The sequence below is a fragment of the Aquarana catesbeiana genome, linkage group LG04 (assembly GCF_042186555.1).
Source record: "Aquarana catesbeiana isolate 2022-GZ linkage group LG04, ASM4218655v1, whole genome shotgun sequence".
In the NCBI taxonomy this organism is placed as follows: Eukaryota; Metazoa; Chordata; class Amphibia; order Anura; family Ranidae; genus Aquarana; species Aquarana catesbeiana.
The window spans coordinates 197,691,970-197,719,961 of record NC_133327.1 but is presented as its reverse complement, the minus strand read 5'-3'; the positions used below and the strand labels follow the sequence as shown (position 1 = coordinate 197,719,961).

At 43.4% G+C, this 27,992-nt stretch overlaps 1 protein-coding gene across 3 annotated transcripts in view; it reads left to right on the top strand.

Moving 5' to 3' along the window:
* VEPH1 (ventricular zone expressed PH domain containing 1) overlaps positions 1–24,426 on the top strand; it is a 675,925-nt gene extending 651,499 nt beyond the window's left edge. For 2 of the 3 annotated variants that reach the window (XM_073626085.1, XM_073626082.1), the window contains exon 15: positions 23,592–24,426. In XM_073626085.1, the coding sequence (XP_073482186.1) occupies positions 23,592–23,828 (237 nt within the window). In that variant the 3' untranslated portion in view covers positions 23,829–24,426. The remainder of the gene's footprint in view (positions 1–23,591) is intronic. The other variant, XM_073626083.1, reaches the window with a different exon arrangement.
* The last annotated feature ends 3,566 nt before the right edge of the window (positions 24,427–27,992 follow it).

Genomic DNA, 27,992 nt, shown 5'->3' with positions numbered 1-27,992 from the left:
ACAGGAGCCTGGATTTCTATAATTTGAGGGCTCTGAAGTCTGGTTAGGCAAGAGGTAGGTGGGTTACATGGACAACACAATGCCCACAGTCCACTTCAGGTTTTGCACCCAAAGCCACAGGTTGGTCATGAAAATACATGTAGTTCCAGGATGAGGGAGAAAGCTGTAATGGTATTTGCCTCTGGTCATGAGATGTCTGAGCTGACAGGGTATGTGTATGTACAGTTTGTATGTATATGTATATACTGTATATATAATCTCCTACTCTAATTGCAGAAATGCAGCCCCAAACTTGCAAGGAACCTCCACCATGCTTCACTTTTGCCTGCAGACACTCATTATTGTACTGCTCTCTAGCCCTTTGTGAACAAACTGCCTCCTGCTACAGCCAAATATTTCAAATTTTGACTCATCAGTCTAGAGCGCCTGCTGCCATTTTCTGAACCCGGTTTTCATGCATAGTCGAGTCCCTTAGCCTAATTTCCACATTGAAGGTATGGCTTTTTGGGCACAATTCTCCTGTGAAAACTACCACTAGCCAGATTTCTCTATACAGACAGTAAATGGGTGTACCTGGGTCCCACTGATTTCCGACCATTCTGTACTGGTGATGGACATCTTCCGATGTCAAAGGGAAGTAAGCATGATGTGTACTTCTTCTGCTGCATTAAGTTTCCTTAGCTGACTATGGCATCTACAGCCCTCAACCTTGCCCAATCAATGGTGTCCTCAATGCTTAGAAATAATCATCTGACCTAATTATCTATCATGCCATACCATCAGGGAAGAGTGTGATTGCCCCCAAATTTATTCTGAAGCAGGACAACTACCCCAAACATACAGCCAATGTCATTAAGAACTATCTTTAGCATAAAGAAGAACAATGAGTCCTGGAAGTGGTTTGGTCCCACAGGGCCCTAATCTCAACATCATTGAATCTGTCTGGAATTACATGAAGAGATATAAAGATTTGAGGCAGCCTACATCCACAGAAGATCTGTTGTTCGTTCTCCAAGATGTTTTGAATAACCTACCAGCCAAATTCCTTCCTGTGTGGAAGCCTAGCTAGAAGAATTGATGCTTGTTTGAAGCCTAAGGGTAGTCACACCAAATATTGATTTGATTTAGATTTTTCTTCTGTTGCGTTTTGCAAGTTGATACTGTATGTATTTTGAAATAACAACTCATATTTGTTAAAGGGTTCATCTGTCTTTTTGACAAAGCAATCTGTTAGAAATGTCCTGTTATTTTATTTGTTCATTAATTATACAGTCATGTGCAGTGTGACTAACCTGAAATGGTATTGTAATTACTGTGTCTGGTGGTCGTTATTCACTCACGTCAGACCCCTTGCAACAAAAGAATGCTACTAGAGTTGCCAACACAAGAGCTAAACAATGGGAACTTCCAGGGAATATGTGATATAATGTGGAGCATGTGGAATATGTATTATTGTCTCGTCATGTGCTTGTTTATGTCAAAGTGTACTTTATTACTGCCAGTAATGAAAGCTCTCCATTCAAATTTATATATTGTGTCTTTGATTTATTGGGCTTAAATTTAGTCTGTAACTGACACAAACCCAAGTTGTTGGCAGAAAATGGCAAACTAATGTAGCTGTTAGCCACTATAGTAACCAGTTACCAATAATGCATTTTCTGGTCTCTGAACTGTTGTCAGGAGGCTCAGAATGGCCTTTTTCTGTTTCAACACTCTTCCTATAAAATGCAGTGTCCCAGCAACTGTTTTTCTGTGCGTGTTGGAGAAGAAATATAATAGATAGGAAGAGAACACAGAACAGAGTTCTGATAGTTGCTGCTATACTACTACTGAAAACTGCTATATTTATAGTCAGTCACATTATTGTTGTGTACCCCTCCTTGTGTTGACATATACTAACTTTTTGTGTGCATCTATAACAACTTCAGATGCTGTTTAGCCGATAGGCCCCCTATAATTATTTATGTGACCCCCCCACACACACACATACACACACACACACACACACACAAAAAGGATTGGGGTTAAGGGTTTCAGGATTGAGGTTTAGTGGTTTAAGTTTTATTTGTTTGGAGGAAGGTACATTTTCTTGTAATTTAATTTTGCTAGAGTCTTTTTCTTCAGGGGCAGTAGCATAAACTTGTTTGTGACATGGGTACATAATATCCATTGCCATACCACAATGTTTACTATAATACTAAAAGTATTGGGACGCCTGCCTTTACACGCACATGAACCTTAATGGCATCCCAGTCTTAGTCTGTAGGGTTCATGATTCAGTTGGGGTGACCCTTTGCAGCTATAACAGCATCAACTCTTCTGGGAAGGCTGTCCACAAGGTTTAGGAGTGTGTCTATGGGAACAATTGACCATTCTTCCAGAAGCACATTTGTGAGGTTAGGGACTGATGTTGGATGAAAAAGCCTGGCTCGCAGTCTCCACTCTAATTCATCCCAAAGGTGTTCTAACGGGTTGAGGTCAGGACTCCATCCATGTCTTATTGGACCTTGCTTTGTGCACTGGTCCAACTTATTTGGTGGAGGGGGGATTATGGTGTGGGTTTGTTTTTCAGGGGTTGAGCATGACCCCGTAGTTCCAGTGAGGGGAACTCTTAAGGCGTCAGCATACCAAGACATTTTGGACAATTTCATGCTCCCAACTTTGTGGGAACAGTTTGGGGGTGGCCCCATTCTGTTCCAACATGACTGCACACCAGTGAACAAAGCAAGGTCCATAAAGACATGGATGAGCGGGTTTGGGATGGAGGAACTTAACTGGCCTGGTCCTGGCTTTAACCCCACAGGACACCTTTGGAATGAATCAGAGCACAGACTGCGGGCTAGGCCTTCTCGTCCAACATCAGTGCCTGACCTCACAATTGCACTTCTGGAAGAATGGTCAAACATTCCCATAGACACACTCCTAAACCTTGAGGACAGCCTTCCAAGAGTTGAAGCAGTTATAGCTGCAAAGGGTGGGCCAACTTAATACTGAACCCTACAGCCTAAGACTGGGGTGCCAGTAAAGTTCATGTGCATGTAAAGGCAGGTGTCCCAATACTTTTGACAATATAGTATGTCTTTTTTTCTGTGCAATGATATTTTATTTTTCATATCTTGATTAAACCTTTCTCTCTCTCTCTCTCTCTCTCTCTCTCTCTCTCTCTCTCTCTCTCTCTCTCTCTCTTTCTCTCTCTCTCTAAAACTGCAATCCAGTAAAATAGCTTGCACAGTGTACATAGAGTCAATACAATATATCTGTTTTTTTTCCTGTAAAATAAATTTAGAATATTTTACTAAAAACTGAAAATTGTATCATACTTACCGTAATTTTCCTTTCCTGGTGCCTATCCATGGCAGCATACTGGTGATAGAGCTCCGCCTCGACTCCTCCCTCGGGACTAGTGAATAGCATAAATTAAAGGCATAGTCCCTCCCCCAACATTCTCCGTGAAATAAAATACTGAGGGTGGGAGCGTATGCTGCCATGGATAGGCACCAGGAAAGGAAAATTACAGTAAGTATGATACAATTTTCCGTTTTCCTGGTGCCTCCATGGCAGCATACTGGTGATAAATAACTAGCTGACACGGGTGGGATAATGCTTAACAATAAATGTTTAATTAGAATGGGACATTGCAGCCTGAACTGCCCTCCTTCCGAACTCAACCATTGTGAGAGCTCCTGGATCAATATGGTAGTGTCTGAGGAAAGTATTGTGAGAAGACCTGGTGGTGGCCTCAATGAAACGTTAGCCCTTGCTGCCCAGGAGGTTGAGACTGCCCTTGTAGAATGAGCATTCACTCGGGATGGAGGCTCCATATTCTTCACCCTGTAGGCCTTCTGGATTCATTTTACAACCCAAGATGCCAGAGTTCTGATGGAAGCTTCTTTGCCCCTGTATTTACCGAATGGTACAATGAAAAGTCTTTCCGATTTCCTGAAGAGTCTGGTGGCCTCTAGATAGGCCCTGAGCACTCTGGATATGTCCAGCTCGTGACACGATTCCGAATCTGTTTCGGCAAATACTGGTAGTGCCCAAGGCTCCAAAAGGTGGCTTGGAGTAGCGACCTTAGGTGTGAACCCCCGAAGGGGACGAAGCTCCACTCTATCGTGGAAGAAAGAGATGTGGTCATCACCTATCCCTAAAGAGTGAAGTTCTGAAATCCTTCTGCCAGATGTAATGGCTAGCAGGAAAGTCGTCTTCAGTGTTAGGTTCCATATTGCTACTCGTTCCACTGGAGCAAAGGGATGGTCAGATAGGACTTCAAAGACCAGGGATAAATCCCATTTAGGAAAAGACCATCTGATAGGTGGGCGAATCTTTAATACTCCTCTGAGGAAAGTGACTACTAAAGGCTCTTCCGCCCATTTTTTATTTGTTGCGGCAGAGATTGCTGCTACTTGCACTTTGAGGGAACCAAGACCAAGTCCCAGATCAAGTCCTGTCTGGAGAAAACCTAGAACATTTGACGTAGAAGGAAGGATTGAATCAAACTCATTTGTGGTAGCAAATGACAAGAACTTGTCCCATATTCTTGAATATATGGCATTGGTTGCCGGCTTCCTGGCTCCCAGGAGGGTTGTATTGACCCCTGGGGAACATTCTAGGGACTCGAACCTTCGCCTCTCAACCTCCAGATTTGAAGATTTAGCTTCTGAGGGTTTGGATGAACTAGACTTCCCTGCGCCAGAAGTTGAGGGAAAGGAGGGATCCTGATTGGGGAGCTCACACTGAGGTGCATGGCTAGAGGAAACCAGGGTCTCTTCGGCCAATATGGAAGTATTGCCAGTACCTGGACTGTCTCTCTGAGAAGCCTCAGGAGGAACTTGAATATTAATGGCCGGGGGGGAAAGGCATATGCCGTGGTGAACCTGCAGGGGCATGACAGGGCATCCACTTCCTCGGCTTGCGTATACGGCAGGCGAGAGAAGAATCTGGTCAGTTTGGCATTCTCTGGAGTGGCAAACAAGTCTACCTGAGGAGGATCCCAAAGGTTGGCAATTTGATGGAAGACATGGGGATGAAGGGCCCACTCGTTGTTGTCCAGGAAGTTCCTTGACAGAGTGTCTGCTTCCGTGTTCAACCTGCCCGGGAGATACATCACCCTGAGGTCTAGGAGGTTCTTTTCTGCCCAGAGCATAATCGGCTCTACCTCCCTAAGGAGTGATCTGCTGCGAGTGCCCCCCTGCTTCTGCAGATATGCAACAGCTGCCCTGTTGTCCATTCGTATAAGTATTCTCTTGCCTCTGATTTGAGATGCCAACAAAGTCAATGCCAAGAATGCTGCCCTCATCTCTAGGATGTTGGATACCACTCCCTGGGTGGAACAGGACCATCTTCCTTGTATCCTGGTTTCCCCACAATGGGCTCCCCAGTCTTGTCCGCTTGCATCAAGGAGAGGGAGTCCAGATGACGAGGTTTGGAGAGGTTTTCCAGAAAGGTCCACCAATGAAGACTCCTGCGCATTGCTCCCATCAGCAGGATCGTCTGAGAGAGTCGTTGTTTCTTCCACTGCACCAAGAAACCCATCTGGAAATACCTCAAGTGCCAATGGGCCCAAGGAATCATGGGTATGGAGGCAGACATTGTGCCAATGAGGCTCAGACATTGTGATGCCGTTAGATACAGGCTCCGGATGACCTTGACCATTCTCTGGATGATGATCCCCATCTTCGGAGATGGTAATGATACTGTCTCCTCCAGAGTGTTGAACATTGCACCCAGATAGATCATCCGCTGTGTAGGTGCAAGTTGACTTTTTTCGGAGTTTATCAGCCACCCTAGCTCTTTCAGGGACTGGAGAAGAATGTCTCGGTGATATACCAACTGATCCGGACTGCTTGCTAGGAGGAGGATGTTGTCTAAATAGTGGTATATCCTCAAACCCCTTTCCCACAGGGGAACCAGAGCGGATATTAGGATCTTGGTGAATACCCTGGGGGAGGTGCACAGTCGAAGGGCAGGGCTTGAAACTGCAGGTAGGTCCGTCCTACTGCAAACCTTAGATATTTTTGAAAGGCAGGTAGAATTGGAACGTGTAGGTACGCATCCTGCAGATTGACTGAAATCATCCAATCTGATGGCTGAACTGCCTGAATAATTGTTTTCAGAGATTCCATCTTGAAGCTTTTGGATGTATGTGCCTGTTGAGCCTCTTTAGATCTATCACAGGCCTCCACCCACCCGTTCTTTTTGGGACCAGAAATAGGGTGGAGTAGAAGCCTGCGAAGCGCTCTGCCAAGGGAACCGGCACAGCCGCCCCCTGAAGCTGGAGTGATGTTATGAAGTGTTTTAAGGCATGAGCCTTCAGTGGAGAGGATGGAATCTCTGTCCTTTTGAAAGAATTCTGAGGTGGAGGATGAGAAAAACTCCAAAAGTGGCCCCACTGAATTGTTGACAGGACCCAGGGATCCTGGCATTGGTCGGCCCAGACTGGAAAAAAGAACTTTAGCCTGGCTCCCACTGGTAGTGTCTGGGCTAATCTGGCGTCAAAAAGACTGCTTCTGCTCCTGTGGAACAGGAAGGGTCTTCATCTTTCTGTTCAAAAAGGATGCTTGAGTACCTTTCCATGGTCTTCTGTTGTCTCTGGGCTGCCTTGATTGTCTAAAATCCCTTGGATTCGACTGGCGGAACCTAGAAGAACCCCCTCTGGATCTTCGCATCCTTCTATCTTGGGGAAGCATACTGGACTTTCCTCCTGACAACCTGAAGATAGCTTTATCCATCTTGTCTCCGAATAATGCCTTCCCATCGAATGGGATTTTGCACCAGTTCTGTTTGGAAGCTAAGTCTGCTGTCCAGGGTTTCAGCCACAAGGCCCTTTTGGCCATTACTGAGTGCAGCACGGACCTTGCTAAGCACCTAATCGTGTCTATGGCCGCTACCCCGACAAAGTCTGCCGATAACCTAATCTCTTCCAAGGCTTTAATTATATCCTCCTTGGGGACATCCTGACGCAAAGCCGTCTCGATATTATCAGTCCAAGCTCTGATGGCATTAGACACAGAGGTGAGGGCGATCGCTGGCTTACACGCTGCTCCTGCGGCTAAGTAGCTCCTCTTGAGGTCCAGGTCGATTCGTCTTTCAAGAGGATCCTTGAAGGAAGCAGAATCCTCCATTGGCAGAGTGATATTTTTTGCGAGCCACACCACCGATGCGTCCACCACTGGCATGGAGTTTAGTGACTGCGTTCCTGACCCTGGTAAGTGATATAGCTTATTGAAACGGCCCAATGAAAGTTTTTTATCAGTTTTTGACCACTCATTTTGAATGATTTGACTAATTTCGCCTATCAACGGGAAGAAAACCTGCTTCCTTTTGAGGAATGGGAAGTAGCTCTTAGCCTCTTGGGGAGGTTCTTCAGCGTCCTCCCAGGCTATGGCAGTTCTGACTGCCTGGATGAATGGTTTCACCAAGGAAAGACTAAAGGCAGAAGAATCTGATTCTTCTGAAGAGTCCCCTGAAAGGTCTTCAGGTGAAGAATCTCTAGCCAGTCGGCCTGATAGAAGCAGAGGAGTACTGACTGCAGAAGGACCGGGAAGATTAGGTTCTGTATCCTGAACCTGGGACATCTGCGGGGGCTGAGCGGGGACCAAAGCCGCAAGCTCAGAGAAGTAGTCCTTCATTGTTCTTTTGAGCAGGTTCACAACCTGTTGATTTTTTAGCTCGCGGCTGGACGCATAGTCCGTAAAACAGTCCTTACAGACTACTTTGTTCAGCAATGGAGTAGCCCCACAGGTCCAGCGTTTCTTCTTTGTATGAGTTCTAGGAGAGGGGGACCGATCTCGTCTTCTGGATATTGATCTATGAAGTGAAGAATGGGACCTGTGACCTGATGAACGGGACCGGTGGCGTGAAGAATGAGACCTGCGGTCAGGGCTGTCGTCGTCACGGTGCCTTGAGGATTTTCCGGACTTCTTGGAGCGGACGGGGCTACGATTAAGAAAACCGCGTTTAAGCCAGTGAGTGCACTTTTTTTTTCTTTATACTCACGTATAGTTGGTCCCATACCTGATGGAAGTGTGAGGATCTTTGTTGCAAGATGAATGGCTCATTGCGGAGTTGGGCATAAGGATCAGCTGTGGAAATATAGCAAGGAAGGGAAATGGAGATGTTTTCTTTGTTTTTGTTTTTTTAAACGAAAATTGCTTTTTTTTTTTTTTTTTTAAACGAATTACCCTTTTAAAGAGAATACTTACCAGAGAACATGCGTCAGCGAACCAAACAGGTTCGCACGATGCACGATAGTCTTCATTGCACTTGCAATCTCTGGTGCACCTCAGCTGCACCCACAACCTCTGCTGGATGCACTGTCTGCATCCCGAGTTTCTGCTGCCTCCACAGTTGGAACCTCTGCTGTATCCTCAGCCTCTGCTGAACCTGCAGCCTCTGCCTCCACCTCCACTGTACGCACTACTGAGTTACACATTCTGTAACTCCAGTATGCAACATCTTTTCATCCCCAGTCTATGCTGAATCTACAGTCAGAACCTCCACTGCATCCACAGCCGCAGCTTTCACTGCACCCTCAGCCTTCAATGCATTTACAATTATTGCCTCTCATTACATCTCAGCAAACAGAATTCACACAGCTGACACAAATAATCCATAATATGTCTAATAAGTTTATTTCCTGAAATTTTCAGCTCCATCTAGTGGCCATAAAGTGGTATTTTCCCGATTGAGGTATATTAGGAAAATATTGTGTTATGGCCACTAGATGTAGCTTACATTATAGAAATAAAGATATTAGGCAGAATATGGGGATGGCTGTGCAAATGCTGTGACATTCATACAAGATATGACTTATAAATAGACCTCTTTAGGTTAATTAAATCTGTACAATATTTCTGACTATTGTCTCATCTCTACTCAACTTTTTTTTTTCATTTTGAAACCTGCCTCTGTCTAGCAAAAAAAATTTGCTTATGTACAGTGCATCAGCTGCACAATATTTGCCGCAATTGTGTATGCCTGTGTGGGGCCTAATGTGTGCTAATAGAGGCCCAAAGTTGGACCATAAGCTGTCCCACATGGAAGAAGGGAGAAGCTGCCCAGGACTGAGATCCTGAGTTTGAGGAGGTAGTTGGAGGGAGCTGCATTACAGCATTTCTGGTGTTAGCTTAAAGGTCCTTTACACTGTACAAGATGGAAGGGTAGCTAGAGTCTTTAAGAAAAATGAGGGGAATAACTGCGCTACAGTGAAATACATAAACAATAACAATTATAGCCGCAATTCATCTATGTAACACAAACACAGTGAAATTAAATGAGGAAAAAAAGGGGGGGGGGGGGGGGGGTTGAATCGCGCTAAAACAGATTGGTGATCATACACATCATCACCAAACCAAATATTTAGAACTAAGTGAAGAGTTCCCCTTTAGTGTATACATAATATACAAAACACATGTCAAATGAATAATCAATCCAAAAATAAAATGTTTAAAGTGATAATAAAAAGTCCATATATAAAAAATAAATATCACCCAAGTGATATAAAAGTATCTTAAAAAAGGTCCAAAAAACATAAATTCTTGCTGTGAGTAGAAAAAAGCATGCTTGCTCCACCACCGTGAAATCAGACTGGCCGCTTACCAGAAACTCATGATCCCCCGTTACAGAGGATCAGAGAAAGCTGTTTGTTAATACTGCTTCGAACCATGACCAATGGATCAGAGACCTTATACCGAGATGGGACATCAAAGACTGCAGGGTCAGGCTAAAGATGTTCACACTGACAGGTACACAGACATCAGCCCACAGCATTGCGAATATGGTCATAGAAGGAAAAAAAGGCTCCATATAGTGTAAAATCATTGACTTTATTGGATAAGTAAAAGGTTAAACTCATAGGTTAGTAGACAATAGTAGGCATGTAGTGTAGTCTGGAGCGCCGGCCGGAAGCTCACAGACAGCCCGTCCTACTGGAAACAACAGCAGCAATGGGAGGTGACGAGAACACTTCGCTCTGCCCTACGCGGCGTTTCGTGATAGAGTCACATCATCCAGGGGCACGGGCGGCGCGTCTCGTCACCTCCCCTTATAGTACTAAGAGCCTGACCAAGCCTCGCTTTGAATTCCACTCCATCGGCGGACTTGCACAAAAAATTTAAAAGTCCCAAGCGCTAATTGGTGCCTCACTAAACCAAGCCTCACTGTGAATGCCGAATCATCAGCGAGCCTACCCAGGTCGGATAATCCCAAACACTGAGTGATGTCAAGTGCACAAGTGTGTGCACAATCACTGGAGAAAGAATTAATCATGAATTGCAATAAACCACTGGCTGGAAGGGGGTATGAGGTCAGGTATCTGGGAACCATAGAACTCATATGGAGATAGGTACCCCAAAAAAAGCAATAAAATGTCAACAAAATACTAAAATTATCAAGTCAACCAGTGCGATCCGTGTCACAGACCGGACATAAATTGACTTGAGCATAAGGGGACATTCTAAAGATAAAATAAACAAAGGCCACCCGGTGGCCATATTAAAAATTGCAAAAAGATATATAAACTAGAAAAGCTACAATTTCTGGGGAAATTGTGTGAAGTGTTCTTGCCTCCACCAGTAATCTACAAGCATTATCAAGCCTAGCAGATGAAGGGATGACCACATGCATTTGGGGGGTCTCAGCATCTTGACGTAGAATGGAGGTGAAGGTGTGCTATCTGTTTGATGATAATCAGTGTTTACATTCACTGTTTCCTGGCAACGCTCATGCCCTGTTTATGCTTCACAACCACTGCTCAATGCACAATACACAGGATCATGATAGCTGTAATAACTGTGCAGTTCTTCAAACGGTTGTATTTTAAAAACTATAAATCCTACAGCGAAGATCTTTATATTATGAGAATCACAAGACCCAGACCTAGATTTTGATGCATAGTATGTCTCTGAAATATTAAAAACGAAGGCACAGTCACAGTTTAGATATTGCCCTTTAAATTTGGAGGGGGCTAGAATAGAGTTTCAATGAATGTCAATGGACGCCGTGAGTTACAAACAAATGGTCATATTGTGGACATGTTTAGTGGCAGCAGGGGTAGCTGAACGTTTTGATATATGATTTGTGTAGGTGGGCTTGAAAATGAGGGAGTGGTGGCAGTTTAGAAATCATGTCCTGATTTTTCAGCTTTTGTCACCTCCCACTCTAGTTTTGAACATTTCCCCATTCATTCCTATGGGACCAATTTTGCCGCAAAAACGACGATATTTCGTGAACCATTTGGCGAAACGTTCCACAAAGTAATAACACACCATTCGGGAACAATCCGCACGTTTCGGTATATTACTTGTCTATGTAATGTAAAAACTGTGGGAGGAGTTAGGGTGGTAAATTTGGCTATAATAATATATATGAGAGATAACAGTACGTGGTCTTGCTATGCAAGAACACTTAATGAAAATAGAAATAAAATGAACTATAGGTAATAGAGCTGTGTATCCTTACGAACACACAGAAGTCATACCTATATTGTATAAATAAAATAAAGGCAAAAAAGCCTCAAGGTAATCCTAAACAAATAGGTCCCATCTAGCAGCGCGGTCCGTGTCACAGACAGGAACCGGCTTGTAAAAGACATAAGGAGACATGTCAATAAAAAGCACTGTGGCCACCTAGTGGCCATATTCAAATTGGCACAGCACTGTAGAGCTCCAGACTACACGCCTACTATTGTCTACTAACATGTGAGTTTAACCTTTTACTTATCCAATAAAGTCAATGATTTTACACTATATGGAGCCTTTTTTCCTTCTATGACCATATCTGCAATGCTGTGGGCTGATGTCTGAGTACCTGGTCAGTGTGAACATCTTTAGCCTGACCCTGCAGTCTTTGATGTCCCATCTCGGTATAAGGTCTCTGATCCATTGGTCATGGTTCGAAGCAGTATTAACAAACAGCTTTCTCTGATCCTCTGTAACGGGGGATCATGAGTTTCTGGTAAGCGGCCAGTCTGATTTCACGGTGGTGGAGCAAACACGCTTTTTTCTTCTCACAGCAAGAATTTATGTTTTTTGGAACTTTTTAAAGATACTTTTATATCACTTGGGTGATTTATTTTTTATATATGGACTTTTTATTATCACTTTGAACATTTTATTTTTGGATTGATTATTCATTTGACATGTGTTTTGTATAATATGTATACACTAAAGGGGAACTCTTCACTTAGTTCTAAATATTTGGTTTGGTGATGATGTGTATGATCACCAATCTGTTTTAGCTAGAGTCTTTAAATGTTGCCGGGGTATCCACAGCCCCCTCTCTCTGTTTCTTAAACAGACATTAAAGTGACTGGTACCCAATGTTTCTCAATCTCCTATATCTAACCATGGATTCAACACTGGTAAATGCCAGCCCACCCTGCCCTCACATGCCTTTGGGGTTCAGGGGGTGCTAGATAAATATAAATAAATGAAATGAACCTACACTTTTATAGCTCTGCCTTTACAAATTATCGATAAGTTTGTTTTTATTCTGCTGTGGAAAACATTTGTATGAAAATAATTTTTAAAAAAAGTTTGAGGCTCCAAGAAAAATATATTGGTAACATTCCTCAAACCACAGAGTAATATAAACCGAAACTGTAACCTGAGACTCAGTATGTAGAAATACTGTAGAAAGAGTGGGTGAGAATATGTCACTACTAACTTTGTTTCATAAGTGGACCCCTCTGTGAGCAATTGCATTACTGTTGGAAAATATTTCTAGACTCAAATATAAGAAAGAAATTAATGGTTGGCCAGCTTTCCCTAGATGGACTTCTATTTTCCATGTTTTGACAGACCCTAGTAGTTTGACAGCTAGAAGTTGTTTTAGTGTTTCATTATGGTTCTGCTGAGAATCTTCCAACTTATTGTGTTAAAAGTCAAACTGGAAATAGGCACGATGAAAATTAAAAAGTGAAAAGACATTTTGTGTTTACACTCAAAAACCTAAATACATTAATAAAATAAAGCTCTGGTTTTACAGTTATACTAAGTCATTTAGATATTGTCCAAGAAGTCTTGTAATTTGAAAATGCAGGGTTTTTGTAATCCAGAAATCTTGATTTTTATTTGCAGCGTCTCGGTGCACTGTAAAGGGGCACTATCATTTTAAGGGGGGCTGTGATGTGAAAAGGAATTGAGGACACTGTCACTGTGGGGCTGCTTTAAAGGTTCAAATGTGATGTAAAGGAGGACCATGGACACTAATATAAAGGGGGGACTGTGCTATGAAGGGGGTTGAGGAACGACTCCGTGAATATCCCATCGGATCCCTCCCTGATCCCTGAAAAAATTGACTGCAGCAAAACCAGTCCCCAATATCAAAAGGGTTGGGGACCACTGCTCTGAGTGGCTCTAGAAAATGTTTTGCCAGTGGCCTGTTACCTAAAGCTAGCCTGCATATAACCCTTGGTCTATGAATGCCAGTCCTGTGTCCTTTGATATGTAATAACAAGTACTGTGTAAAGTACAGCTCCAGGCTTTACTTGTCTTTATGGTCTGAAATGAAAAAGGTGCTGGCCACAAGTGTGCATCCTCACTCTAGTACAAGACCTTTACAAGGAAGGCCACACATCATTCCTTTAGAACAAGTTTATTCCAGGTATGTAAGCTGACAGTCCCCACCTGTAGCCTCACCTCCTCTGATGTGTTTCACCCTGACAGGGCCTAATCGATTCTATACAAATACAGCCAAATATTGTGATGATCAAAGTGATTATTTGACCAGGAAGCCCATGTAAATGCCACCTTTCATTACGAACTTTTATAGAGCTGAAAGTCCTTTAACCACTTCAGCCCCGGAAGAATTTACCCCCATCCTGACCAGAGCACTTTTTTCGATACGGCACTGCGTTGCTTTAACTGACAATTGTGCGGTCGTGCGACATTGCACCCAAACAAAATTGATGTTCTTTTTTTTTTCCCACAAATAGAGCTTTCTTTTGGTGGTATTTGATCACCTCTGCAGTTTTTATTTTTTGCGCTATAAACAAAAAAAAGGCACAATTTTGAAAAAAAGAAATATTTTTTACTTTTTGCTATAATAAATATCCCCAAAAAATATATAAAAAAACGAATTTTTTCCTCAGATTAGGCCGATGTGTATTCTACTACATATTTTTGGCATACTAGCTATTATGAAATACCAACCTTAGAACAAAGCTGTTGCACCGGTCTCCATTCACCAATGTGACGGGCGACATGTCTCCGGAATGTTACTTCCAAGATTGCGGGCTCTGGTACTGTGATTGTCTGGAGCCGCAATGACGTAAGGGCACAGCAGCTGAAGAAACAGCACGTACGACCCGTTTCTTCAGTCCGCATGTGCCAATGGGTTGGGACTAGGGATGAGCTTCTAGTTCGAGTCGAACCCATGTTCAACTCAAACATCGCATGTTCGACCGTTCATCGAATTTCGAACGTTATGGGCCGTTCGTGCCGAATTCGAGTGGCGCGTCACGGCCCATAATTCACTGTGGCATCGCAGTGCATTGCTGGCTGATGATTGGCCAAGCATGCACTATGACCCGCATGCTTGGCCAATCACAGCACCGTCTGTACAGAGAGCCGTAATTGGCAATTATGGCTCAGGGGGTTTAGTACACGCCCCACACTATATAAGGCCGCCTGCATGGCAGCCTTGTGCAGTGTGTTGCGGCAGCAGCGGAGAGATAGACAGAGAGACAGTGTCATTTTATTTAAGTTAGATAGAGTAGGCAGGCGAGTCAGTTAGCTGCACTTAGTGTATTGTGTATATAATATATTCATCCTAGGTGTTGTGTGTGTGTATATATATATATGTATATATATATATATATATATATATATATATATATATATATATATATATTTATATATATATATATATATATATATATATATATATATATATATATATTTATATATATATATATATATATATATATATATATATATATATATATATATACTGTATAAATATATATATATACACACTGTATTCAGTTTAGCTAGATCCGTTGTTATTCTCTTCCTACTGACAGGCAGGTAGATGTTTTTACAGTATTTACAGCTACCTGAAGGACATTGCTGGTGTTCTTCTGATCCTATTAGTCCTATTAGCTACAGTATTTACAGTTAGTGTAGTGCATCCTCTGCACAGTGTGCACCTAAAGCTACCTGAAGAATACTGGTGGTGTTCTTGTGATCCTATTAGTACTGCAGGCAGCTGCAGTATTTACAGTTAGTGTAGTGCGTCCTCTGCACAGTGTGCACCTAAATCTACCTGAAGAAAATTGGTGGTGTTCTTCTGATCCTATTAGTACCGCAGGCAGTTGCAGTATTTACAGTTAGTGTAGTGCGTCCTCTGCACAGTGTGCACCTAAAGCTACCTGAAGAAAATTGGTGGTGTTCTTCTGATCCTATTAGTACCGCAGGCAGCTGCAGTATTTACAGTTAGTGTAGTGCGTCCTCTGCACAGTGTGCACCTAAAGCTACCTGAAGAAAATTGGTGGTGTTCTTCTGATCCTATTAGCAACGCAGGCAGCTGCAGTATTTACAGTTAGTGTAGTGCATCCTCTGCACAGTGTGCACCTAAAGCTACCTGAAGAAAATTGGTGGTGTTCTTCTGATCCTATTAGTACCGCAGGCAGTTGCAGTATTTACAGTTAGTGTAGTGCGTCCTCTGCACAGTGTGGACCTAAAGATACCTGAAGAAAATTGGTGGTGTTCTGATCCTATTAATACCACAGGCAGGCAGCTACAGTATTTACAGTTAGCGTACTGTATCCTCGGCACAGTGTGCACCTAAAGCTACATGAAGAAAATTGGTGGTGTTCTTCTAATCCTATTAGTACCACAGGCAGGCAGCTACAGTATTTACAGTTAGTGTACTGTGTCCTCTGCGCAGTGTGCACCTAAAGCTACCTGAAGAAAATTGCTGTTGTTCTGATCCTAATAATAACACAGGCAGCTGCAGTATTTACAGTTAGTGTACTGTGTCATCTGCACAGTGTGCACCTAAAGCTACCTGAAGACAATTGCTGGTGTTCTCATACTAATAATACTACAGGCAGGCAGTTGATTCTGCTAGCTGCAGTATCAGTATATATATACACCCCAGCTTTGTGCAGCTACATCTCACTGCAGGCCATTAGTATGTCTGGAAGTCCAACAAGGAGAGGCAGACAGTCACAAGCCAATAAAAGAGGGCAAGCAGGCTCTGTGTCTAGAGGCAACAGTACTAGACGTGGAGACGGTGCATCCTCATCAGCACGTGGCCGTGGGACACACTTGTCCTTTTTTTCGGCAGCTGGCCGTGTTGAGCCGCAACATGCGGAAGACTTGGTAGAGTGGATGACCAAGCCGTCCTCATCCTCCTCATCTTCTCTCACCCAGGCTCAGGGTACTTTGGCAAAGCAGCTGCCAACGCGGCCTCTTTCCTCGGCTCAATGGCATCAGTCACTCCTTCTCTAGCACCACCATGTGCTCCTGAGGAGTCCCCCGAACTGTTTGACCACAGTGTTGGGTACATGCTCCAGGAGGATGCCCAGCGTTTTGAAGGCTCCGATGATGGTACCCAGCTAGAGGAAGGCAATAACATGAGCCCAGAGAGAGGGGGTGCCCAAGAAGCATAGCAATCTGGCAGTCATGTTCCCCCAGCTGCAGCATACTGCCAGCTTTGCTCCAGTGATGAGGAGGGAGGGGATGATGAGGTCACTGACTCCACATTGGTGCCTGATAGGAGAGAGGAGGAGAAGGTGGCACATCTCCAACGAGGCAGGATGCCCTCCAGGGGCCAGCTTAAGGGCAGCACACCAACTGCATCACACCGCAGAGCTCCCCATGTGCAGGGCGCTGCTGTCTCTGCGCGTTATTCCAAAAGTTCTTTGGTGTGGGCTTTTTTTGAGACGAGTGCATCAGATCCCACCGCTGCTATTTGCAACATATGTCTCAAGCGTATCTCGCGTGGCCAAAACATCACCCTCTTGGGCACCACATGCTTGACCAGACATATGTCGACCTGCCATGCAGTTCATTGGCAAGCATACCTAAAATACCCACACCAAAGGACAAAGCAGACCTCTCCTTGCTCCTCATCAGCTGGGATCTCCAACCCCACTATACCTTCAGTCCTCTCTGAAACCTGCACTGAGAGGAATGAAGGTGTAGAATTAGATGTGTCACAGCCAAGTACTTGCGTGCAATCTGCTATTGGTACACCGATGTCAGATTGTACCAGGCGGATTTCCCTGCCCCAGCTGCTGCACCGCGGAAAGAAGTTTGCTCCCAGCCATCCACATGCCCAGCTGTTGAATGCTAGCTTGGCTAAATTGCTAGCACTTCAACTGCTGCCTTTTCAGTTGGTAGACTCTGCCCCCTTCTGTGAGTTTGTGGAATGTGCGGTAAATCAATGGCAGGTTCCCAAACACCACTTTTTCTCACGGAAGGCGATTCCGGCTCTCTACCGGCATGTGGAAGGCAATGTCTTGGCCTCACTGGACAGGGCGGTCAGCGGTAAGGTGCATATTACCGCTGACTCATGGTCCAGCAGGCATGGACAGGGACGTTACCTATCTTTCACTGCACACTGGGTGACTCTTCTGGCAGCTGGGAAGGATGCAGGACAGGGTGCAGTAGTGTTGGAGGTTGTTCCGCCACCACGCCTACAAAATTCTACTAGTGGTGATTTTGCCACAGCTCTCTCCTCCACTCCCTTCTCTTCTTCTTCCTCCATGGCCTCTTCCTGTGCTGATTTGTCCTCGGAACCAGCGGTGCTCCGTAGGCGTTCAAGGGGCTACGCAGGCACGCAGGCAAAAAGATGCCATGCGATGCTTGAGCTGGTGTGCTTGGGGGACAGGAGCCACACTGGGACAGAGATTCTGTCAGCTCTGCAGGGGCAGGTTCAGAGGTGGTTGACGCCATGCCAGCTTAAGCCGGGTATGGTGGTTTGCGACAATGGCACCTACCTCCTCTCCCCCCTCCGACAGGGACAACTGACCCATGTGCCCTGTTTTGCTCACGTCCTTAACTTGGTGGTGCAGCGGTTCTTGGGCAGGTACCCGGGCTTACAGGATGTCCTGAGGCAGGCCAGGAAAGTCTGTGTGCATTTCCGCAGGTCATATAATGCCAGTGTTCGGCTGGCTGACCTCCAAAAGGAATTTAACCTGCCCAAGAACCGCCTAATCTGTGACATGCCCACCAAGTGGAAATCAACATTGGCCATGCTGCAGCAGCTGCACATGCAGCAGAGGGCCATCAATGAGTACCTATGTGACTATGGCACCAGGACAGGGTCAGGGGACCTTGTTTTTTTTCCCCACGCCAGTGGGCTATGATCAGGGATGCATACCCTGTCTTGTCACCATTTGAGGAGGCCACGAGGATGGTGAGCAGTGACAGTGCATGCATTAGTGACACTGTCCTTCTTGTCCACCTGTTGGCGCACACGCTGCGTGGAATAATGGACAGGACACTTCAGGCAGAACAGAGGGAGGAAGAGAAGGACTGCCTTACCTCTCAAGGCTCCCTTTATCCAGCCAGTGTTCCTGCGTGCCCACCGATCACACAGGAAGAGGAGAAGGAGGAGGAAGAGGAGGAAGAGGAGGAGGAGGAGGAGGATTGTGTCAGCATGGAGGTGGAGCCTGGCACTCAGCATCAGCAGCAGTCTTCAAGGGATCATTTGCAGTCCGAAGAAACCCATGGATTTGTACATGGCTGGGAGGAGGTGGCTGCGGATCATGTCATCCTTAGTGACCCAGAGGACTCTGGACCGAATGCCTCAGCAAACCTACCATGGCCTCCCTGATCCTGCAAAGCCTGCGGAAGGATCCTCGTATTCGTGGTATCAAGGGGAGGGATGATTACTGGCTGGCAACCCTTCTTGATCCACCTTACAAGGGTAAGGTTGCAGACCTTATCTTACCGTCGCAGAGGGAGCAGAGGATGAAACATCTTCAGGAGGCCTTGCAGAAAGGTTTGTGCAACGTGTTTCCAGAGCCTGGGAGGTTACAATTTCCTGGTCCTCCTGGACAACGTGTTGCTGAGGCTTCGGTCAGTCACAGACGGAGCAGTGGAGAAGGTGGCCGTCTGACCAATGCGTTAAGACAATTTCTTAGTCCGCAGCCCCAAGGTCTGATTGGTTCCAGCAACCATCGCCAGCCTCTGATTCACATTGTGCAGGATTACCTAGGGGCAAGATCAGACTTGGACACCTTTCCCACCGAAAATCCTCTGGGTTACTGGGTCTTGAGAAAGGATCACTGGCCAGAGCTTGCACAGTATGCAATTGAGCTACTGGCCTGTCCTGCATCCAGCGTTCTTTCGGAACGCACATTCAGTGCTGCTGGAGGCTTTGTAACTGATCACAGGGTGCGCCTGTCCACCGAATCAGTCGATCAGCTGACCTTCATAAAAATGAATCAGTCTTGGATCACCAGCTACCAAGCACCTGATGCTGATATAACCGATTGATTTTTTTTTAATGTGAGATCCCTTCAAGACTGCCTATGCTGATGCTGAGTGTGCTGAGTGACTATCCTGTTATGCTGAGTCACAATCATCTTCCTCCTCAATTTTCATGCTGATAGCTTGTAAGAACATTTTTGGTTCTGGGCACCGCCACCAGTGGCCAAGGCCCAATTTTTCTGCTCCTGTTTAACAGGGGCGTGTAATTACAATTTTTGATGCAATACTTTGCAGCAGGGCTCATTCCTGCGCCCCAACTAGAGTATCTGTGAGGGGTTGCAGTGTTGCAACCAGCACCAGTGCCCAAGGCCCAATTTTTCAGACCCTGTTTAACAGGGGCATGTAATTACAATTTTTGATGCAATACTTTGCAGCAGGGCTCATTCCTGCGCCCCAACTAGAGTATCTGTGAGGGGTTGCAGTGTTGTGGCACCAGTGCCTAAGGCCCAATTTTTCTGCCCCTGTTCAACAGGTGCATATAATTACAATTCTTGATATAATATTTCACAGCAGGGCCCATTCCAGCGCCCACCAAGAGTAACTGTGAGGGCTTACAGTGTTGTGGCACCAGCACCACCACCACCACCACCAAAGGCCCAATTTTTCTACCACTGTTCAACAATGGCATGTAATTACAATTCTTGATCTAATATTTCACAGCAGGGCCCATTCCTGCACCCACCAAGAGTAACTGTGAGGGCTTACAGTATTGTGGCAACACCAACACCTAAGGCCCCAATTTCTGCAGAGTATATAGGGCAGGCCCTTACTTTCAAACATCCAACTTACAAACGACTCCTACTTGCAAACAGAAGGAGACAACAGGAAGTGAGATGAAATCTACCCCTAGGAAGGGAAATTCTCTCCTGTAAGAGTTAATATGGGAAAAACTTGTCTCCTCTTCACTGATGCTTTATCACCAATCCTTGTTTCACTAAAAACCCCAAATTTTCAAAAAACATTTGTCATTGGGACAGAAAGTGAGGTGAAATCCTCTGAAGAGGTGCACAGACAGCAAAACAAATGTTACAGGGCTGATAACCCTTCCCTATGTTTTCCAAAAAGCTTAAAAATAGATTTTTTGGCTGGAGCTACACTTTAAAAATGTACCAGTTCAAAATTTCAAACAAATTCTACTTAACAACAAACCTACAGTCCCTGTCCTGTTTGCACCACCTGTATGCTGCTGTTCAGAGTATATAGGACCTAGGGGCCCCACGCCTTTCCTTTTTTTTAATTTGGATGCAGGGTTCCCCTTAACATCCATACAAGACCCAAAGGGCCTGGTAATGGACTGGGGGGGGTACCCAAGAAGTTTGTCTCACTGATTTTCATCCATATTGCCGGGACCCGACATTACATTAAAGCTGCAAGCAGTTTTCAATTACTTTTATTCCTTTACAAATGTCATTTTGTGCAGGGACTGTTCTAAGCACGGGAAACACGCGCCACTTTACAGGCATACTATTGACACCCCCCAGTTATGATATTTAAAGGAATATTTCACTTTTTTTTCACTTTAAGCATCATTCAAATCACTGCTCCCGAAAAAACGGCCATTTTTAAAACTTTTTTTTGCATTGATACATGTCCCCTGGGGCAGGACCCGGGTCCCCAAACCCTTTTTAGGACAATAACTTGCATATTAGCCTTTAAAATTAGCACTTTTGATTTTGTTCGAGTCCCATAGACTTTAATGGGGTTCTAAAGTTTGCGCAAACTTTCGGTCCGTTTGCAGGTTCTGGTGCAAACTGAACGGGGGGGGGTTGTTCGGATCATGCCTAGTCGGGACATGCGTACACAGTGAATATCTCCTAAACTGTGCAAATTTAGGAGAAATTTACAGTACCTACAGGTAAGCCTTATTATAGACTTACCTGTAGGCAAAAAATGGTTGTAAAGGGTTTACAACCACTTTAATGCATTCTATGTGCATCTTCTGTGTGCAGCAGTTACCCTCAGCCCCCTTAATATTTACCTGAGCTTCATCTCGATCCAGCAATATTGCATGTGAGACTCGGCTGTCCGGGACTCTCCCTCCTGATTGGCTGAGACACACAGTGGGTGCCATTGGCTCCTGCTGCTGTCAAAGTCAGTGAAACAATGAGGACAGACAGGGTGCAGGGCCGAGTCGAGGGAGGGGCCAGGAGTACCGTCGAGGGACCCGAGAAAAGGAGGATCTGGGCTGCTCTGTGCAAATCCATTGCGCAGTGCAAGTAAGTAAGACATGTTTGTTATTTTCAAACAATAAAAAACAAAACTTCAGTATTACTTTAAGTAAAAAATATTCTAAGCTTGGTCTTCACTAGTCGATTAACTTATATAAATGACTGCCATTAAAGGGATGCAACATGGTTTTGTCGGTGGGTTGTGCCTTCTTCCTTTTTTTCACGCCCAGAAGGCTGGAATGGAGAGCTAAACATTTAAATAATTAAATAATATTCATGACTACTTTTCAGGAATTGTAAGGATGTCTACCTCAATCAGCCATTTTCTTTTCTTTGTTTCAAATAATCCTAGAGATACATAATAAAAACAGTTTGAACCAGGATTTTTTTTTCGCAAAATAATTAAACATTTATTTTTTGTCTTATAAAATCTACTACATCACCCACATATGAACATCACATGTTATATAACATTTTCTTAGATCCTAAAAAATGTCCCGCTTCACACAGACACCATCACTTAGGGGGGTTGAGAGGGTAGCTCCCTCTTCTCTTCTCCCTCACAAAGACATCTTCTACAACTGCAGGTTTTCTCTCCCTTTTACACAAACACACAGGACATGTAAAGTCTTCAAAATCAGCAGTAATCACAATCTGACAATCAGCTCATCGTTTCCAGACCTCAAAAAAGGCAATTCCTCTGAAACTGCCTGCAGCCCAGAGTCCAATGTCTTTTTACTATCACAGATTGAAGCTTCCTGACAATATAAAACAATTCCTTCTTTGATTGGTAAGGATTGCGAGCGCAATGGGGTTCACCCAACACAGGAATGGGCTTGCATGCCGATCACCTACTAGCCTCTTTCTTTTAACACAGTTAAGCAATTAAAACATTTTCTATGCTTTCAGAATGTACTACAGCTTACAATACAAAAACCCAATGTTAAACCCAGCACAAACAATCTAGCACAATCATGCCACTACACATTCTTTTATTCATATCTCTAGCTCACACAAACCGAATACCCACTTCTAGTACCTAATGTTTTCATGGTTACGTGGTAATTTACGTTTTTGGGGTTGTAAGTAATGACAGATATAATAATATTAGAAAAACATAGAAAAACATAACAAGAATACTAAAGATGCTGTTTCGCTATGGAGTCCCGTCCACTTTTATACAGCATGGCACAGATGATCGGACTCAGGTGCATGCTCGCCCTGGTAGAGACTGAATATGTGTTATATACAGGACTTCTATGTAAGGAAATGCCCAACTCCCCTTGTAAGCAGCATGACCATTTAAGAACTTGGTCAGTTTGTAATGACATTCCTTTGGTATGAGGTCAGCTAAGGTAACCAGGATATTGGAGGCTCTCTTAGACATTGTGAGACAACTTTAATAAGGAAATATGACATTTCCCCATCAATACTCTGCACAGTGAGTTCCCTATTCCTCATTATGTTCTTTCTGTACTCTGCTCTACATTACATGTTCCTGGCTACTGCAGTATATATGCTGTGATTTATGTTATATACTCCTGACTGCTGCATTCAGTAAACTGTGCTTGACTGCTGTACTGTATACACTGTGTATAACTTACTATATTACCATGCCTGCCAACAAGAGCCAGTTACTCATTAAAGAGCACTCTAGCTTCTCCCACCTTTCACTACACATTTTACTCTTGACTGCTCCTTTTTCACTCACCAACAAAATCATCTGTCTTAGTCACAATATTCACAGAACCACAATTAGCGTATCGCAAAATCAACAGGTACTATGGTATTCTATTATTTAGGTTATGCAAACCAATTTCTCAGGAATGTGCTACATAAAGCAATCCATTATTTATTTAGAGGAGTAAGCCTGTTTTTTTTATTATTGATTTGTGTGTGAGGGAACAGCAACTGGGTTGAAAACATATTTGCAATGTACTGTAACTGTTCATTTTTATGTGTTTTTTTTTTTTTTCAGAAAGATGACCCTGACGATTGTCCTATCGAGCTCAGTAAAGTTCAAAGTGTCAAAGCTGTTCCTAAGAAGCGCAGGGACAGGAGCCTTCCAAAGGCGTTTGAAATCTTCACAGAAAATAAAACCTATGTGTTCAAGGCAAAGGACGAAAGGAATGCAGAAGAGTGGCTGCAGTGTATCAACATCGCTGTTGCACAGGCCAAAGAAAGAGAAAATAGAGAGGCTACTACTTACTTATAGTGAGATAGCTACTTTCCATGTTTAACCAAGATTATGAAGGCTCCTAGATGAACAAGGACCAAAAATACCAAAAATAAAAACTGTTATTAGCTTGATGTATAAAAAGTGAGCTGAAAGTAAATGTTAGCTTCCTTAGTTTTTTTTTTTCAAACTGGACCTTGGAAATGACAGATAGAAGCTGCTTGCTTGAAATGGGCAACTCTAAGTTTGAACATTAGTACACTTTTTATACACCATGCAGGTTGTGTGTTTTACATTTTGACATTTGTTAGTCTGTCAATAGTTTAACATGTTATATCGTTTTGGAATACATGGCTTTAAATCATCAGTAACTTTAAATTTGTGATATAGCACTTAATGAATTGTTATCAAGAACCAAATCTCAACGACAAACTGATAAAATAAATACTTGATATTTACACAAATCATGTCTATAATTAGCAGATATTTATTTTAAAAAAAACAACGTACATTAATTGTAACTTCAGGCAATATGCAACTGAAATATGCCACGAAAATACTTATATATCTAATGTTTAATTGCCAGAGTGTACAGAAGTTGGCCAAACAGGTATGCTGAAAAAACAGCAGCTGAGAGGTGGAAAATATGCTATACGTCATTTTCCAACTTCCTGTTACACTGACTCCGCAGCTAGTCATCCTAAAATACTACTGAATGGTAGCTAATTCCCTAGTGATAACACTATTAAATTAAATGTCACATGAAAATAATCATTACCCTCTCCCCAATTCTGGTGTACAGTTGTTATTGGAAAAGTGTGGGAAAAGCTTCACTGCCTTTCAGTTTCTTAGCATGTTGGGAAATATCTTGTGTAATAATGATTGCTTCTAAGAACTGGAACTCCTCAAAACAGTTACATTGCTTGCTTAAAATCAGGCTGTCTATGATCACTTTTAAACTAAATAACAGTTTTGTTTTCATATTAAAGGTTCTTCCCATAATGTTTTATACCAGGGAGAGTTTTCACTGTTGGATGTTTTAATTCACAGTCATAGCCCACAATGCTCACTGGAATGTATGCCATCCTCATAATGACTGATCTCACAGATGACTTGTGCCAGATCTTCGCACGGGTAATTTATCCTGATGGGACATCCGGCTAGTTTAAGCCAATTATTGCTGAGCACTAATCTCTGCAATGAGTCAAAGCTCTAAAATATACTCTTTAACAATAACTCTGCCTTTAATCTGAAACACAGCAAACTATGTTAACTACAGATGTCTTTATCGCTAATCCCTAAATGGAATAAAAGTTCAGAATGCAAGGCAACAACAGATCTTTGTAAATGCTTTAATGGACAGACATACTTTTAAACATGATTTACATGACTCTGCATTTTGAAAAAAAAAGGCAACAGAGTAGACAATTTACATTTTCCTCTAGCCCAGGTATAAGAAGTGCCCAAGTCTTCTTAAACGTACTCTATATGCCAGACATATTTATTAAAGGATACTGAGAAACCATTGGTGCTTTAATACTAATAATTCTCATATATTATCATTATTTTATCATTGAAAGGTATTATACCAATACCAATTAGACCAATTTGACCTAGATGGATGCAGCAGCGATCCAATGCTGCATCTGTCCTCTGCCAGCTCTACACTGAGACATGAGTGATCAAACACCGTTAATCGCTCAGTGCTCACCTTTGCTCTTGGCAGAGAATGGTGACTGTCAGTCGGGGAAAACAGATCACAGGAGTTCAGAAGTAACTTCACTTCTGTTATCCATAGAAGAAGTAGGGGTAAAATAGCTTTAGATATACTTCTCCTTTAAAAATGATCCCGGAGTGGGGCTTTAACATAATTGGTTATTGGCTAAATAACTGGACAGAGTGTATATGTATCCTGAAGTTTAAATAGGTTAGAATGCAAAATGGTTTAACAGTGCCAAAAAGCATGCATAATACATAATGCAATAATACAAAACAAATTATGAAAGCTGCACAAACATGGGCTTTTCACAGCAATGTCTCTGTGACTCAGTTAGTGTAACATATGGCGACCCAGCATGGTCTCTATAAGACTTTAGAACAACTGAGAGTTTATCTAGGCATCACAAATTCAAACAGGTAACACAGCTACTTGTATTTATCTTATAAACAGCATCCCTTTCAGTGAAGTCTGGGTTAGCTCTAGTAGCACAGACAAACTTCTGGAGGGATCCCAGACCAGAGGATAATGGGTCACCCCACTGTAACTGTGGTAGCGATCCCGGGAAAGAGGCTCCCTATGGTGGATGGGTCCATGCTGTGTTCTACTAGGCTCCTGCCTGGCTATCCAATGGCTATCTGCACCATTATGAAAGTGAAGGGCAGCTCAGCTGGCTGCATATCACAGCCCAGCTACCTCTGCCTCACCAGGTGTGGCCTCTCTGAGCTGCAGAGGAAGGAGAGCTGAGGAAATTCACCTCCCTGGGCTTGTCCAGGAACCCAATGAGTGGTGGAAAATGGATTTCAAAGGATCTGCACCTGCATAGGAGTATGGTGAGTAAGTAGACAGTCTACTGCATACCTAACAACTTTAATCTTTAAGAGTAAAAGTTTTGCCTATAGCAGATATTACAAAGTTGCTGCTATCACCTTTAACAGACAGAAAATACTCTTCTGTGTGCCTCACTAAAAATACTTTCACTTTGTTACTATGGCAACCACCACAAGAGTACTGTCGTGACCCAAAAACAAAGTTAAAGTAGTGGGAGGCATAGAGTGAATGGTTTTATAACTAACAATTGTACTAAGAGCATGTGGTATCATTTTTTAGGCTGGACTTTTACTTAACTAACAAGTGTAGCACTACTTCCCCATGCCCAACCCCCTCCCAATGAGCTGCTGGATAGGATGGATCCTCTGTTCTTTATCTCAACCTTCTCAAGAACATCAGCCCCTCTGAAACAGAGTGTACAAACATACAACATCACAGGAAATCGCTAAAAGTAATACTTAGTACCAAAATAATAGTGCTATATCAAAGAAAACAGCCACCAAACCAGGTAGTAAAGGCAAACTTAAAGAATATGTAAATCCAACTTTTTTACATTCTTGACATGTGCCTGCTGTACCATGTGCTTGTATGAAAAATATCCTGTTCTCCTTCTATTTCTCCTTTTGTGAGAAATACCTGGTGTTCCTGCCAGTAATTCTGCTCTCCTATCAAAAACTGACCACTCTATGCTTGAGAGCACAGCCGTTCTCTAGCTGTGCTGAGAACTCAGCCTGCTCTCATCCAATGACCAGACTTGTGCTGACCCCTCTCAGACAGCCATTCACTGGAAAGACCAGTGTGCTGTTGTTTCTCCTCCCTGAGCTCCTTATGCAGCTGTGAACAAGGGGGTATGTGATCACTTATAAAAAAAAGGGGGGGAAGGTATTTACATGTGTATATACTGTATTTACAGTCAGGTCCATAAATATTGGGACATCGACACAATTCTAATGTTTTTGGCTCTATACACGACCACAATGGATTTGAAATGAAACGAACAAGATGTGCTTTAACTGCAGACTTTCAACTTTAATTTGAGGGTATTTACATCCAAATCAGGTGAACGGTGTAGGAATTACAACAGTTTGTATATGTGCCTCCCACTTTTTAAGGGACCAAAAGTAATGGTAACATTCCACTTCTTTCCCTTAAAAAACTCTTTGGTTGCTTTCGCAGTATGCTTCGGGTCATTGTCCATCTGCACCGTGAAGCGCCGTCCAATGAGTTCTGAAGCATTTTGCTGAATATGAGCAGATAATATTGCCCGAAACACTTCAGAATTCATCCTGTTGCTTTTGTCAGCAGTCACATCATCAATAAATACAAGAGGACCAGTTACAATGGCAGGCATACATGCCCACGCCATGACACTACCACCACCATGCTTCACTGAAGAGGTGGTATGCTTTGGATCATGAGCAGTTCCTTTCCTTCTCCATACTCTTCTCCTCCCCTCACTCTGATACAAGTTGATCTTGGTCTCATCTGTCCATAGGATGTTGTTCCAGAACTGTGAAGGCTTTTTTAGATGTTGCTTGGCAAACTCTAATCTGGCCTTCCTGTTTTTCAGGCTCACCAATGGTTTACATCTTGTGGTGAACCCTCTGTATTCACTCTGGTGAAGTCTTCTCTTGATTGTTGACTTTGACACACAT